Raw genomic sequence first — 16,462 nt, 5'->3', positions numbered from 1 at the left:
CAGCCATAATACAGTGCCCCTGGAGCAGAGCGCAGGGTCAGCCATGATGTAGCACCCCTGGAGCAGAGTGCGGGGTCAGCCATAATACAGCACCCCTGGAGCAGAGTGGGTTGGGGGTCTTGCTCAAGGGCTCAACGGTGGCAGCTTGGCAGTGCTGGGGCTTGAACCGTGATCTTCTGGTCAATTACCCAGGACTTAAAGTATCTGCTGCTGACATATTGGTGCCAGATCCCACAGCACACCTTTAGAGGTTTTGTGGAATCCATGCCTCACAGTCAGAGCTGTTTTGGAGACACAAGCAATTACACATTAGGTAGGTTTACATTGTGACTGATTGGCCGATTAAGTCAATTTAAATAGTCTATTTGTCAGATTATTCTTATTTTTAATCAAGGTTATTTAATTTAGTTTCTTAAATGTGGGTCCCAGTGCCAGTCACAAACCCAGGCAAATGGGAGGGTTGCATCTGGTGTAAATCTTGTGGCAAATCAAACATGTGAACCAGATGGTCCATTGTGACGACCCCAGCCAAAGCACAACAACAACCTAGTTTATTACTTTAAGGAGCAGGCAGAAAATCTAAATCTTGAGTTTTCAGTGCCAGGTTATAACACTATAAACTGTGAAAAAAGTTCAAGGGCCATAAAAATGTATACAAAACACTGCAGGTGTTTTTTTTTCATGTTGTACCTATAAACACATCTCTTCTGAAGGTGCCAGCTACAAAACTGAGATCATAAAAATAAAGATGAAAATATTACTAACCCATAAGTAATGTTTACTTATTACATAAATGATCTGATGACTGAATTCTGCATATTATTATTGATGAGCAAACAATTATTTTATCACGCACACACACACACACATTCTAAATCTTGGTTTATAAGATTATTAGAAAAAGTGGTAAACATTTTGTAATAATAATTTTTATTATTAAAGACACTAAAAAGATTAACTGCTTTAAGTGTATGATGTAAATACAAACACTGCATGATCACAAGTCAGCAGTATTCATGGTGCTACTCCACAGTGTAAAGCTTATTGTATTTTTATTTTAGTGTGGCCGGGTTTTAGTTTGCATATTATTGTACTTTAAAGTGTTTATAGTAAAGCCTTTTGGTTTATTTATCTCTCCTGCTGACTCTAATGTGTGTGTGTGTGTGTGTGTGTGTAACTACACCTACTGTGCACTCATCACGTTCCCACTCCACGTTCCCACATAACCGGTCCAGCCACTGCAGAATGACAGCAGTTTTCTTTCTGATGCTCATTGTCTGCTTCAGACTTCAGTGTCGGCTGTGAACAGACACAAGGTGAGTTTATGAACTCTACAATAATTTATTAAACACATATCTTGTAACCTCTACCTTATATTACACAAGAGGGTTTACCCTGTGAACCTACATGAAACCTCTGTAAAAGTTAACAAGAGTTACAAGCTGAGGTTTCTAGCAAATTAGTATGTTGTCATTTAGAAATAACAGCAGAAGTAATTTGCTACCTAAATTACAATAGTGTGATTTCAATTTGACCCTTTATACGACCTCATTCTTTTACTTAGCATGATTAGCATTCGGACATTAACCCAAATATTTACCTGTGCTCATTGTTTTTAAAGACTAGCTATAATGTGCTGACTCCATTTCTGCAAACTTTAAATAATACTTTTATGATGAACATTTACAAGTAGATGAATAATTATAGTCAAGGCCTGTGATGTATGTTTACCTTTGTATCTCGCCACATTCTGAACCTGCCCTGCTTTCATTCAGGCTTAAAAACTTAGCACAATAGCTGGTACGTCTGTGCACCACACCTATGAAACATGCACTGTGGTGGCTTACTAAGGAAATGTAAACAAATATCTAAGCTCTAAATATAGATCATTAAAAGCACTTGTGTGTGGTTCACACCACTGGGATTATTATTATTATTATTATTATTTTTATTATTATTATTATATAGTAGAATGATTTTTTTAAATTGCATGTTTGTTTATGGCCAGATACAATACAGTGTAAAAAACATTAAGATAAATGTAAAAATAATATGCTAACATGATAAATGAGAAAATCCTATAGGAATTGAGGAGTGTATAGTACATTTATGGTCACTTTTGAACCATGTGTCCATAATCTAGAAGCAAAACTTTCCTGGGTTGATATGAGTTCAACCTACAAATCTACAACCTGCTCCTTCAAACCTTATCTAATCATGACTAATTGAAACCATGAAAACATTACAAAAATCTGTTTGCCTCTTTTTTGTATGCTCTTCTTGTTGTATTTCCTCCCAGGAAAGAGATTTAGACTGATGATAATTCTTTAGTTTGTAACCTAGTGAACCAGGATGAATGTATTCATTGATGGAGACTGAAAGCAAATGATGTAAATGTAAATGACCACAATGGCTCAATGAATCTGTTGGCAAAGCCAACAAACCGAAAGTGAGGCTGTATCAAAACACACACATCATGAGTGAAACTACAAATCCCTCTTCCATCCCTAATCTTCTGTTTCAGAATGGGTTTCCTAGGAGGACAAATAACTGTTAACAATTGTACACCCTTCAAATGGACCGTCTGCATCGAGACCCAGACACCATGGCTATTTCCTGACAGATACATGACAGTAATGTATACACAATCATTACATGAGAGCGACCTGTGAAATTACAGACAATTTAACAGCAATTTAACAATGATTATTTTTATTATTAAAGAAAAACCTTTCATCATTTTTATCCTCTTAGGATAAAACATGAGCAAATAAAAACAATAAAAATGTGCAAAAAGTGCAGGATAAAGCTTAGTGCAGGTGACGGAAGATAAAATTTTGCTTGGTCTGCAGTGGTGTGGAGCGGTGACTAGCCAAGACCCAGGAGGCTGGTGGGGTGCAACAGTTTCAGGGAGTGTTGTATTCTGTTTCCTCTGGTGGTTCTGGGAAACAGAAACAAACACGTTAGTTTCAGCACCTAATGACCCCTTACCTCCCTGGGAGCACCACACCTCACAAGACTCTCTGTCTCCAGGATTGTGGAGAGCTGGAGCCACTGTTCTGATTGGTTGTTGTTTTTTTGCCACCTTGTCATGTGCTTCTTGGCTGTCCACAACATTGGTGGTGCTGAACTAGTGCTGTCCTTTCAGCAACTGAGCAGCAGTTCTGCAATGAAAGAAATGCTCAGGTTATCCTGCCGTCGGTGTCCTTGGCCCTGGCCATCCATTGCAAAGGAACATAGTCGGTCACTAGAGTTAAGTGCAGGCCTGCAAGGTGGCAGAGTGCTTCAACAGTGTGCTTCAATGGCCCTCTTTATTGCAAGGGCTTGCAATAAAGTCTTTTGGATTGGTGGCATCAGTGTGGATCATGGAGGCGAGGTTGAAATCAGGTTAGGACAACAGCGGAACCGGTAAGCACTAGTTGGAGATCCCGAACCCAAAGAAGGCATATACCTTCATTTTGGGCCATGCAGACTCGCTGCACATGAGTGGTTGGTGGTTTTCATCAGCAGCATGACCTGGTGGCGGGGGTCATGTAAAAGCCTGGTTAGTCTGACCCCAGGTGCAGCAGAACTGGAAGTTTTGTGATTAGTCTAACAAGGAGTGGCCATTCTACAGCTTGGTTCTTGAGCCTGCCCTAGGCAGTGTGGAGCTCACAAACATTGCTATGCAAGAGACTAAGAGAATCCACATCTTCTTGGCTGGATGGGCCAGGATCACTGTGCTCCTGGAGTTTACGAGGGCTGAGACTCGTCTGCTGTTCACCTTGACAGAGATGGTACGTGCGTTGGGTGTGGTAGAGATATGAACAGTATGACCGGCCACCCAGCTCATTGTAGGGCTGGAGGGTCTGGTTTGGTTGGCATGGGCTCATCTTGGACGGGTCCATGGTGGTGCAGCCATCATTGTGCCTCCGCTCTCCATGGTGGTACAGATTAGGGCAGTGTAACATTTTGGTGTGCTTTCCTCTGCCAATTTCCAGAGGTGCCAAGGCACACTCAAGGAACTCTTTTGGGGTGCTGAAACACAGATCTAGCTGTTTGTGCAAGGTATCCATCTGTGCCTAAGGGATGGCTCCAGGCTGGTAGGTCCAGTGGTGAAATTCTGTCAGGGCTTTCATGGTAGATGGGCCACAGCTCAAAAGGATTTTGCTCTTGAGCACCTTTTAGTAGGCTCAGCAAACAATAGCACATAATAAGAAATTTGGTTTTCCCTGGAGAGGAAGGAAGTGAGTATGTGGGCCCAGTCCTCCATGTTTCATTTTTCTGCTTCTCCACCTTGCAGCCATGTGCTTCTTTGCTCTCCACAACCCAAGGGATGCTGATCTGACACTTTCCCAGTCAGCACCCAAGCAGCAGACATGTGAGGAGTGTTTTTGGCTGCATGTGGGCGGTGGCGGCGATGTCACAGCTGTTACTAAATATTAGAACAACATATTACATGTTACAAGTTCAAAAATATATAAACCTGTGAGCTACTGTTATAGAAAATTAATCAACACCTTCTGACCAATCATAATCCATAATTCACCAGTGCTGTGGTGTAATGATACATACACTCACTGATTATATAACAGTTTTGAGTGGAATTGGAGGCTCTTGAAGGACATTTAAGTTCTAGCAAATGATACAATCAAGTAACATTTAAAAAGATTTTTTTCACTTTGTCATTAGTTCTTGTAAAGCTGAAAATGACTGAATGTTTCTGTATTTAGCTTGATATTGAACCTAACAAAGAAACCCAGCAATACCAGAGAGATTTAATCAAATGGGGCAAAGCCATCTACTTGAGAGTGAAATATGGGCAGTGTTCAGAGACAGAGTGCCACAAAGATCCAGATTTGTGGTATTTATTCAATCCAAGAGATGACCCCTGTTTCACAATTCGAGAGAGTGGAGACCACTGGTACATACATCTGGACTGCAATGTAAATTACGAGGAGAAGAAATCTACGTGCCCAAATTATGGTAATTTACATCTGTACTAAAAGATTTTTTATTACGTTATATCATGTATTATGCCACAGCTAATTGGGTGACATGTAATTTACATTTTGTATTGTATTTTTTTTATAAATAAATTTATAAACATAATATACTGCTTCTGTAATATTTTCTCTACATTTAATGTACCAAGTAAATTGAGTGTAGTATTTTTTTATCATATACAGGGAAAATTAAAGATGATGCACGAGAGGAAGAGCAAAGACGTAGACGAGATGAAGAGCAGAGGCGACAGGCCCAGCTTGAACGTGAAAGAAGAATTGAGGAACAGATTAAAAGGGAAAGTGAACTTGCTGCTAAGAAACTTTCGCAGGCCACAGAGACGCTGAAGCAGAAAGAGAGGCTGAGAGGCCATGAGCTCCATCACCAAACTTATATCATGCAACAGCCTCTGGACACTGAAATTGAAGAAGATGAGGTCATTTTTTTGATTATTTCAAATGTTATTAGAGGTTAAGTCTTGTACTATGTTTAACATTATATCCTAAATGTCCTACAGGTTACAGATACAGAGAAGAAATTCATGGAACTATTGCTAGAATTTCAAGCCATTGATGAGGAAGACCCAGAGGAGACATTAGCAGGCAGGATGAAAACCCTGCAAAATGAGTTAATGGTGGAGTACTGTAAGAAACACAACCTGTCCAGTAGCTGTGTGTTTTCTTTCGACACTTCAGTTGGTTATGAGACTCTGCCTCTACAAGATAGACTGACAGTGCTTGAGGCAGTAATGTATTTATTTTTCGAGGAGGATGAAAATGACCACAAACATAAACATGACCGGGATTTCCTCTTGGATGTGCTCGAACTGTTTCAAGACGATCATCCGTCACTTGCCTTTAATCTTTTACAGAGCGTTCTTCAAACTGATATTCAACTTTCTACACAGAGTAAAGACATTCTGTGTCGGATTGCGTTCAACAACACATGGAAACTGCCAGAAATAACAGATTTCATGCGTTATGTTGTCGAGAAAGACAAAGATCAAGTGCAGGCAATACTTCACATTGCACAGACCTACAAGCTGGAGTATGAGATTGTTCTCCATGCTTTAGATTCACCTGATCCACCCAGACGGCTGAAATGGCATGTTGACACAGAGACAGACAAAAATGCTAATACTATTATTAGTGAAATGCGCAACTCAAACTACCCTGAGAATGTCCTGACAATACTAGAGGATGTTCTGCTATATCTGGAAATGGAGCTTCCAAAACACAAAAGAACTGATCTCCATAAAAATGAAATCCAGCATGTAAAGAAAATGGTTAAAGAACTGGATTTTACCAATCCAGACAGACAAGTTCTCAAAAGTGTACTAGTGCAAATGTCAGTCGCAGTAAAAATGTGCTCTGCTCTCACTATTCAAAGGGGTAAAGAGGAAATAGTCATTGAAGGATATCTTCCCAGATTAACTCAGCTTGCAGCCTTGATGGTTTTCTTGCTTCCAAAATCAGAAACCAATACAGGTTGTCTTCTTGAAATTGGAACAGGTGAAGGGAAATCTTGTATCTTAGCCATGCTTACTGTGATCCATGCCATTCGTGGTGTAAAGGTGGACATTGTGACAAGCTCTCCAGTCCTCGCTCGCCGTGATTTAGAGGAATGGAGCAAACTTTACAACATGTTCGACATAACGTCATCTGCTGTTCCTCCAATGCTGAATGATGTCTCATCTGAAGAACAAGATGATCTGACTCAGGAAGCATACAAACAAGATGTAGTGTACAGTACTGTTGGAACATTTGCAGCAGATACACTGAAACAAGAGTTTGAGAAGAAAACATCTCGTGGAGACAGGAAGTTCGAGTTGGTCCTTGTGGATGAGGTTGACTACATGACTTTAGATAATGGAGTTCAAATAACATTTCTGTCCCATGAGTCCAGTGGCCTCCAGCATTTGGAGCAAGTCCTAGCCAGCATCTGGGCCATTATATCTGCATGTCGACCAATTGAGGTAGAAGAAACTGGAGAGACCATGTGGACAACAAGAGTCCAGAATTTTCACACAGCTGCCCTGATAGCAATGATTGGTTCAGATACAAATGATACATTTTCACCACTGGAAATTTTGTTGCCAGGTATTGAATTAGGCTTTTACTCAGAGGAAGATTTTGAAAATTTGAAGGTCTCTATTAATGAAGAAGGAGAAAAGGAGCATGGAGCCATTGAAAATGAGGCATGGAAGACCATCATGGCCAAAACAGGAATAGAACAACAATATGACCTGCTCAGTGTTCTTGAGATGGGGATGGAGCACAAGGTGGCATTTAACTGTTATATTTATCAGTCAGAAACTAGAATAGCCTTTCAATTTGGAGAGCAAAAGACAAAAACTGACCAAAACATCAACATGCTGCTACTTGAGAATGGAAAATCTTGTGAGATCTTGTCTGAAAATTTGCTCATTGAAGCCACCATTAGTGAGGTGAAATCCAAGATTAAATACTCTAAACAATGCAGTTCAGAAAAAGACAAAGAGTCTCTTGTAATCCCTTCTTTCTTGGAGAAATACCTGGAAAATCAGCTGCCACTGTTTGTTGAGAATGCACTGAAGGCCATTCAGATGACCAAAGGCAGAGAGTACATGATTGAGAGATCTCTTAGTGCTCAGGGAATAGATGTTGATGAAGATGGTGAACACATGTACCATGCAATAATCCCAGTGGACTTTCAGGCCAGTGGAATGCTGGAGAAAAGAAAACGGTGGGGTGATGGACTACAACAATTTCTGGAGATGAAGCATCAGTTAACATTATCTCCATTATCAAATGTGACAAACTACATGTCAAATTCAAATTTCTTCAAAAGATATCTCAGAGGGAAAGGGATATTTGGTGTTTCTGGAACACTAGGGGGAGATGCAGACAAGGGTTTCCTGGCAAGGCATTACAAAACAGACAGCTATGTCATACCAGCTCATCAACGTCAAAAGGTTACTGAGCTGCCTGCAGTCCAGGTGAGAGGAGGTACGGAACAATGGATCCAAACTATTTGTGCCACGGTCACAAGAGTCTCTAAACGAGGACAGGTGGTGTTAGTCGTGTGTGAGGACGTCAACACAGCAAATGCGCTCAATAACGAAATTGCAGCAGAAACCAAACATTTAGTTACCATGTACACGATGAGTGAGAGCCACAACATTGAGAACCAGGAGTTCAACAAGGGACAGATCATTATTACCACTAACCTTGGAGGACGTGGGACAGACATTAAGGTCACAGAGGAGGTAAATCGCTGTGGCGGTCTCTTTGTGCTACTCACGTACTTCCCCAATAACCGAAGGGTTGAGAAACAAGTCTTTGGACGAACAGGTCGAAAAGGAACCCCGGGAATGGTCCAGGTAATACTGAACCATGATCGTCTAGCCATGGCCTACCGAGGCCATTCTATTAAAGTCATGAGGGAACTCAGAGAAGAATATGAAATTAATAGAATAAAAGACATGGAGAAGGAGAAACTAGCTGAAATTGAGATGAAAGAAGAGCTGTTCTCTACATTTTGTCAGTTCCTTACTGACTTTGACAGGCATTATAGTACAAGAGAGAAAACAGACCTGTTTGAAGTGAAAGTAAAAGATGTCCCTTGTTACTTTGAGTCCTTTCACAGTAAGATGGACTACCATCCAGCACTGAATGCTTTAAAGGAATCATGGGGTATATGGCTAATACTTCACACAGACCAGATTAACGTACACAATGACCTTACAGAACTGAAAGAAAACCTCATCCAACACTTGCAGGACAAAAGTTGTAAACTTTTACAAGGTCACAGTGAAAACCTTTATGACCACATACAGCAGGCTTTAGGAAGAACTGCCTTGCACCTTCAAAACAAAAACAGATGTGACTATGGAGCAAAAACCTACTGGAAAAAAGTCTCTGAATCAGACAATTACTTTAGAGCTGTTGCACTGTATAATCAGGCCTACATTACCATTAACATGGCCGAAAAGGACTACAAAAGTGAGGCATGTTCCTTACTCAAGGAGGCAGTGAAAGCCATAGATGTTTATGTATCAGAAACAGCCAACACACTGAGCTTCTGCTGCTTGTCTTTTATTCAAGATTTTGAACCACACCACAGTGGCAGCTGTAACTTCCAAACACAAATGCAGGCAAGGATGAACATATTTAACTCATGGAAACAAAATATCAGAAAAATATATGATCTGCTTGTATCTGGAAAAGAAGACTTCAAAACCACGGAGCTGACACTTTACAGCTTATCAAGTGAGGAGGATTTTGTGTCTTCTAGTGAACTCGGTCTCTTTCGTAATTATGGCCTTGCTGTTGTGTTTGAGGTGAAACAAAAGCCCAAATTCTCATATGATGCCCTGATTTGTTGTTTTCTTGGTGTGCTTCAGGTTGTAGCAGGAGTTCTGATATTTGAACTGTCAGCTGGTTCCATGTCCTCATTTGGTCCTGGTTTGATCTCAGAAGGCATGTCTGACATGATCAGTGGTGTTATGGGCATGATAAATGGCAATTTCGATTGGGCATCATGGGCGATGTCTAAAGCAATTAATATACAAAATTCTTTGTCCTGTGGTGGATTTAGTGTACTCAAAAGATCATCCTCCTCTGTGATGAATGCAGCAAATAGTATTTTCAATGGCAGCAAATCGCTAAAAAATATTGCATACCATTCAGGAAAAAAGCTATTTACCCCCCCATCAGTCAAATCATTAGCATCATCATTTTGCATAAATAACATCACATTGAAGACGGCCAAACTGAACTTAAAAAAAGCAAGTGTGTATGCTGTTAACCAACTGGTTAGTCACGGAGTAAACACTGCTTTAAACAACATTGATGCTAAATCTTTCAAACAAGAATTTCAATTTACTTTCAAGAAATCTATCTGTTCAGCACTGCAACAGAATGAACAATTTGGCCGAATGCTCTTAGATTTCATCAGCTCAGGAATCCCAAAGACAGCCTTAAATAAAGAGTCTGGCTACAAGATTAGCAACACCTTAGAGAAGCAAATTATTGACTATGTTGATCGGAATACCAGACTTACCATCAAAGGCCTTATAATAAATTGTAACCAAATAAAAAACACCATTAAGAAACTGTCAAATGTGTGGGACAAATCAGCAGAGTTTGTTGCACGCGAACCTTATACCTGCATCAAGAGACTTCTGAGTGCTGCACGCATGTCCACCACCATTTATGAAATGTACTCCTCCATTCCTACTAAAAAGACCATTGACAGTAATTTTGTTCCTGCATTTTTGAAGTCTATTAATGAGGATCCATTATTTGAGAAATATGACAATGATGGAAGGGACAAACTGGAAGATGTGAAACGTCTTAAAGATGAACTCATTGACGTAATTTCAGAAGTTCTTTCCCAAACCATGGTGGAGAGTTTTTGTGGTATTGCCACATCAATTTTTACAAAAACATTCACTCAGCGACTAAACTCTGTTAGTGGAACTGTACTTGGCAATTTGAAGCACAAAACTCAAAGTTTCGTGACTCAGCAGCATCATCATGTTCCGAAATCAGCTCCTGAATGCAAGAAAAAATCTAGAACTAAAGAAGAACTAACTGAGCTCACAAGTTATGCTAATAATATAGCTGATGTTCAAAAGCCAGCAACAGATTTAGAAGTCCACATCCTCACAAAGAGTAACTTGTTGGAAGGAAAAGGAATCTGTATAACTGTAGTGGATGCTCAAGGACTCCATTCAGAGAAGACTTTCCCAGGGACTGACCCAGCAGCTGGTACTATCAAACTCTTACTTAAAAGAACACCTCTGACTTCTCAAGGGTGAGCCTAAAAACTTTTGTTAATTTTTTTAATAATCTTGTTCATGCCGTTGCAGCCATTACAGTCATTACTCCCTGCATTTTACAGGAATGAAGGAATGTTGAATAAACAGACAGGTTACATTAATGTTGAAGATGTTCCACAGAGTGATCACACTGATATTGTACTCCCTGATGGATCACGACAAACTTGTCTTTTTCATGCTCTCATCCAAGCAAAAACTCATGCCCCGAGCAATGTTATGAAACAAAAAGTTAAGGAGCTCCGTAGGAAAGTCAGTGAGGAGGTAAGAAAGAATATGCCATATAAGTTTAGTTGCAAGACATTGGTTAGCTGGCTTAAGGCTTAGGATCTCTAGGCTGTATTAGGCCAGCTGTTTTCTGTACCACATATACTACACAGGGTCATGGGAAGCTACTGCTTATACTTTTGGGGTTGTGGAACAAAGCAGGGGACATCCTAGGCAAGGTGACAACCCATTAAAGGCCACAATTGCATGCACACTGTTTAGAGATATGAAATCGAGAACCCTAAAACACATGGGGTGGTAATCCATCCCCCAGTCCTGGAGGTATGGGGCAAACCAGCTAAATACTAAGCCACTGTACCCCCTAACGGGTAGCAGACATTTGAAAAGTTGGGTGGCTACGTAGTGCCACACACTACAGCCATTTCACACCATGCGATGATCATTAAAACAACCTTGGGAAGAAAGTTTGCAGCTAACTTTTCTGAGCCAGTGACGTAGTGGTTCAGTGGTTAAGAATCTGGGTTTTTGATTGGAAAGTTGAGGGTTCAAGCCCTAGCATCTCCAAGCTGCTGCTGTTGGACTATTGATCAAGGTCCATGGCTGACCCTGCACTCTTTACCCAATGTTTGGGGAATTCTCTTACAGGATAGTAAAGAAAATACTAATTTTGTTTGTGTTACAGGTTCTTTTAAAACCAAGCAAATATGTAGATGCTGTGAAGATCCAGAACATGTTTAACATGACAAATAGATTGAATAAGTTTAAAATACAAAATGGAGTGCGAGAATGTGATATGGAGCAGTACGTCAAGTACACTAAAAACAAGACACCAAAACAAATTATTAATGAGTACGAACTTGGAAAAGTGGGCGACCACAAATGGTAATTTTTTCAAACTCACATTGTTAATAGTTTGCTTTAGGCATCCTATTTTTGTTATGCACCAGTTTAAACATATGAGGGGGGACCCAAAAATTACCAGAATTTGAATCTGTCATGGACAATTAACATAGGTACAGTTTTTGCTGCTAGGTACAATATGCTTAAAGTCTGTTGAGTCAGACTCCCAGGTGGCATCATACCTTGTGGAGGCATTTGGTATTTGTGTCAATTTTCAGGTTGTGCAAATGAATCTGGCCATTTTTGTTCCTCAAACCCCAAACAAGATTTGAGTAAAATTGATTTAATTATTTGCTCAATAAAACTACTGCCGAAGCAGTGACTATGCCAGACCAAGCTTTTCAAGACATTTGCAGCATTTAGCAGAGACCCTGGAGAGACTTACAGAAGTTCTTTCAAAGTATCAGTGAAAACCACTAGTCCAATAACAAAAGCATACAGACAACTTCCCTTTTTAAATAAGAATTTAAATATTTCAGGAAGATCTTGATGTTGTTTGAAAACTGCCAGTGACTCAGACATCTAGGGGAAGTTCATTTTACCTCTTTTTTGCTAGATTGGGGTAGAGTCTTGATACAGGTTTTCCATGTACCCCATGAGATGGTGGAGCAGTACTGGAGGATCTGAGGGAGCATAGTGCAGTGCAGAGAGTGATAAGACCTTTGAGGCAAGTGGGTGCTGGTCTGTTTTTGGCTTTGTAGACAAGTTTTAAATCTGATCCAGCAGCTACTGGAGGCCAGTGGAGGGGAAAGCAGTGGGGTAGTGTGGGAGAACCTGGGAAGGGTGAAAAAACTCAACAGCTACATTCTGGATCATTTGCAAAGGTGGAATTGAGGTCAGGCGCCGAGCTGCAAGGAGCAATAAGCGATAAACCAGTCTCAAAATTACAAGGCCGTGAGTATTCTGCGTGGATAGAAATGAACAAATCCTTTTGATACTGTAAACAAATCTACAACCATCAACATTTTTATCATGTGTGATTTGACCTGAGGTGCTTTTGGTTTGTGCCAGGACGACAAGCTTGCTGTAGCGTAGTCTCTGCTTTGGAAGCAGTTTTATCAGAAAATGATCAGAAAATAACATTTTACACAGATTCTGCCAAGAAGATTGAAAAACAAGAATTCATGTGTAGAAGACTTGACAAAAATACCACATGCCATAGTCAACTTCTGGGAATTTTTGGGTCCCCAATCAGATAAAGTAAAGTTCCTTTATAAATGTGTTCCTGTGGTGAAATCTTGTGGATTACTATCAATATTCATCTTGTATGTAATCTTGTGAAGCCTTTTAGCCATGGAGAAGCCCACAGCAGGAGTGGAGGCACAGCACATTCCACCAAAAATCACGTGGATTGCAGTCCTTCACCTCATGAAAACAAACCCAGAGATTTCTATATCATTAGAGCAAAAAAACGAAGAAGCTTTTTACTTAGTGAAGAAAATGAAACATGACCCAGATGGAAAACAGCAGCTCTGCATGAACACGCTGTACACGGATCACCGCCGTGCTCTGAGCAGCTGCAACACTGCAGTATCCAGAGCATGCAGGTCAGATATCAACACCTGCTTCTGTCTCTTTCACTGCAGTCATTTCTTTTCTTAGTACTGATCCATGCTTTCTTGTTCCTCAGACATTTCCTGACAAGCACCTTTTCAAGCGGAGATACAGAGAAAGCTCTGAAGCTCTCCTTAATGATGGCCCATCCTCAATGCTCGGACAACATCCGGAATCATCTTGGTACACTTTACATATTACCCACTAATGAACACATAAAAGTGAAAAGAGTCTAGGGTTTAAATCTAAATCCTCTTGCTGAACCTATGCAAATGATTACTGTTCTATTTAATTCGCAGGTATCCGTCAACATTTCAGGACATGCGATTTAGGACTTCCAGTGACAGACAGGAACGAGTACTACAAGAAAGGATTTAAAGATGTAGTGAAAAAATACAGCAAATGGGATCTCATCAACCAAGAACAAACCATCCGACTACTGCAGTGGGTCAACAAAGACCTATTTCTGGACACATCTACTGTGGAGTATAAAGAAATAATTAATGCTATAAAAGATGTGAAAAAGAAAAGAAGAGAATCTCTGAGCAGACAGAAATGAGTACTTACCCATAATTCATATTGTTCCACATGTGACTGAGGGAATGATAAGCTTAAATCTCTTACGTTAGGTGACGATGGTTGTTCAGGTTTTAGGTTTAGATTTGGAGGACATGAAGCTAGTGGCATCTGATTAAAATTTTGTAAAACTTTTTTATTTTTTAGAAATATATTTGCACTTTAGGTGAATTATACCCGGAACGTGTTGATGATAAACCACATGTGTGATAGTTAACTTTTTCTTGCTTTTTAAAGGCTGTGAAGGAGCAGGTCATGGGTTGGACATTTTGAACAAATATGCTCCTTAGAGTCTGAATGAGGGTGGCATTGATTCTGAGTGAACTGAGTGTAATTTTGGTTTGTGAACGGAATAAATGAACCAGGTGAATGAGCGAGGATCTGCTGACTCACTGATTTCAGCTTGGCTGATATATGCATGGTGCTAGAAAGATCTTTCTGGAAAATAAACTCACCAAACCTTCTCCTTGTGGATTTGACGTGCCCACTAAAATGCCTCTGTCGAAATCTTCATTTTTAAATGAATGTATTGAGTGAATGAAATATCTTCAAAATATCATAATATAGAGGAACCTCGGCATATGAATGCCCTCCCTTACAAATTTTTACCTTAAGAACCAAGAGTTGTAATAATAATAATTTTCATCATACAAACAAACCAAACCTAACGCCAGCTAACGTACGTCCAGGAGCCTACTTGTTTGCATCAGTGGAAAGCCAAGCGAAGCCAATCAAAAGTGAGTTTATGAATTTTTTTTCAGTCAGCGAAAGCAGCTTCGAAAGAGTCAACCCATGATAACACCGTTGCCCTCAGCATGCACTCAAAAGCTAGGTGATTTTTCCGGCATTTTTTTGTTGACAGATTGGTGGTGTGGGCGGTCTATTCTTTTTTTTAGCCCAAGCTTGGTGGCACAACTTCCTGTGAGGAGCCTTGACATGGAATGCCTAGCTTGGGTCAGTTCTTTGTAAGCAGCCAAACAGTTTACATACGCTTCGTATTGGCAATATTGGTCGTATTTGTGGGAGCTGGAATGGATTATCTGCATTTACATTATTTCTTATGGGAAAATTTGTTTCGCAATACAAATTTTCACCTTAAGAACTCGCCTCCAGAACCATTTAAATTTATATGGCGAGGTTCCACTAAAAGATACTCACTGTCGCCACCTGCTGGTTTAATGATGGAATGAATCAGTGAACAGAATAAAAAGACTCGACTCACTGGAAATGACCACAGACAAATAAAACAAACCTGGATGAATTTATTTCAGTGCAATTTTCATTAGCATCTTTGTGAATTTTTACTCCATTCACACCAGAAATAGGTTCCGGTAGGAGGCGTGGCCTAGACTTAATTCCAAAGTTTCCCCACAAATTTTCAAACATGCCTCTTTAAAAACAATTCTTTTACTATTACAAGTTGTATTCAGTATGATATTAGTGATTAAAAAATCCTTTATGATGAGAACAATATGCTTCCTCATTTATTTCTCTATCCTGTTATCTATTCCTCCTCACTTACCTGTGTCATATCTCTCCTTCTATCCTTCACAAGCTGCTGAAAAGTAAAGGAAAGTTCATATGTGTATTCAAATATGTATATAAAACAGATCTAAATTGCAAATTTATACAATAAAACAAGCATGATTTTTTCTGTCCTGTCTGCGTATCATCACTGCAGTTCAACATGAAAATCAAACCTAATTTAACTCGAATTAACTGGTTTTCCTTTTCTAAATTGCCTTTTTCTGAATTATATCATACTAAAAGTGTGCTTGTTTTTATTAGAACTTTTTGTCAATATTGGCCACGCCCCCTCAGTCAGCAGGCAAGGTGGAAAAAGCTCAGGTTTAAACCTTTAACTGCTGATAGATCTCAACTTAAACATGTTTGTTGTGTAATAATCATTTTTGGTACCTTTTCTGAAAGATGATCTAGTATTTCGGTCTTCTGTGATGAATCACAGGTTCCTGGAATTGAAAAAATGTTTTATTATGATTTATGATCATGATTTTGTTTATACTTTTTGATAAACAGCTATGAACTGGAGAACTAACACCTGCTTCCTCAAAGACACCTGAAGCCAGCAGAGCTCATTTTTTGGAACTGGTGCAGAGTAACTCCTCCAGAGGAAAGTGGTAGGGGATGTGGTTGTTATTAAGGTGCTGGTCTACAGCTCAGAAGGTTGTGAGTTTGAATCCTAGGTCCAGCAAGCTGGCACTGCTGGGCCCCTGAGCAAGGCCCTCAAACCTTAATTGCAGAATGCTGTAAATGAAAGTGCTATCATTCCTCTTCTGGATACACGAGCAGTCAGATGACTGGCTGAAGGTCAAGAACAATGTCATATTAAACTAGTCAAAAATGTTTGCTGGAAATTAAAAAACAGGTGGTGGGGCTGGC

At 39.9% G+C, this 16,462-nt stretch overlaps 1 protein-coding gene across 4 annotated transcripts; it reads left to right on the top strand.

Annotated features, from left to right (window-relative positions):
• The first annotated feature begins 1,176 nt into the window (after positions 1-1,176).
• Positions 1,177-15,673, top strand: LOC131356177 (uncharacterized). 4 transcript variants are annotated; one of them, XM_058395066.1, is made up of 10 exons: positions 1,177-1,316; positions 2,525-2,633; positions 4,713-4,965; positions 5,169-5,419; positions 5,501-10,782; positions 10,870-11,068; positions 11,715-11,914; positions 13,216-13,479; positions 13,563-13,669; positions 13,786-15,671. In XM_058395066.1, exons 2-10 carry the CDS (start codon positions 2,526-2,528, stop codon positions 14,043-14,045), a joined length of 6,924 nt encoding a protein of 2,307 aa, XP_058251049.1. In that variant the 5' UTR covers positions 1,177-1,316; position 2,525; the 3' UTR covers positions 14,046-15,671. The 4 variants fall into 4 exon arrangements, 3 of the variants coding, with proteins under 3 accessions (XP_058251049.1, XP_058251050.1, XP_058251051.1); XR_009204996.1 differs by lacking the exons at positions 11,715-11,914; positions 13,786-15,671 and having other exon boundaries at positions 13,563-13,668; XM_058395067.1 differs by lacking the exons at positions 10,870-11,068; positions 11,715-11,914 and having other exon boundaries at positions 13,786-15,673.
• The last annotated feature ends 789 nt before the right edge of the window (positions 15,674-16,462 follow it).

Source organism: Hemibagrus wyckioides, linkage group LG07 (assembly GCF_019097595.1).
Source record: "Hemibagrus wyckioides isolate EC202008001 linkage group LG07, SWU_Hwy_1.0, whole genome shotgun sequence".
NCBI classification, from domain to species: domain Eukaryota; kingdom Metazoa; phylum Chordata; class Actinopteri; order Siluriformes; family Bagridae; genus Hemibagrus; species Hemibagrus wyckioides.
The sequence above is the reverse complement of the archived record's forward strand: the minus strand, read 5'-3'. Positions and strand labels throughout refer to the sequence as shown.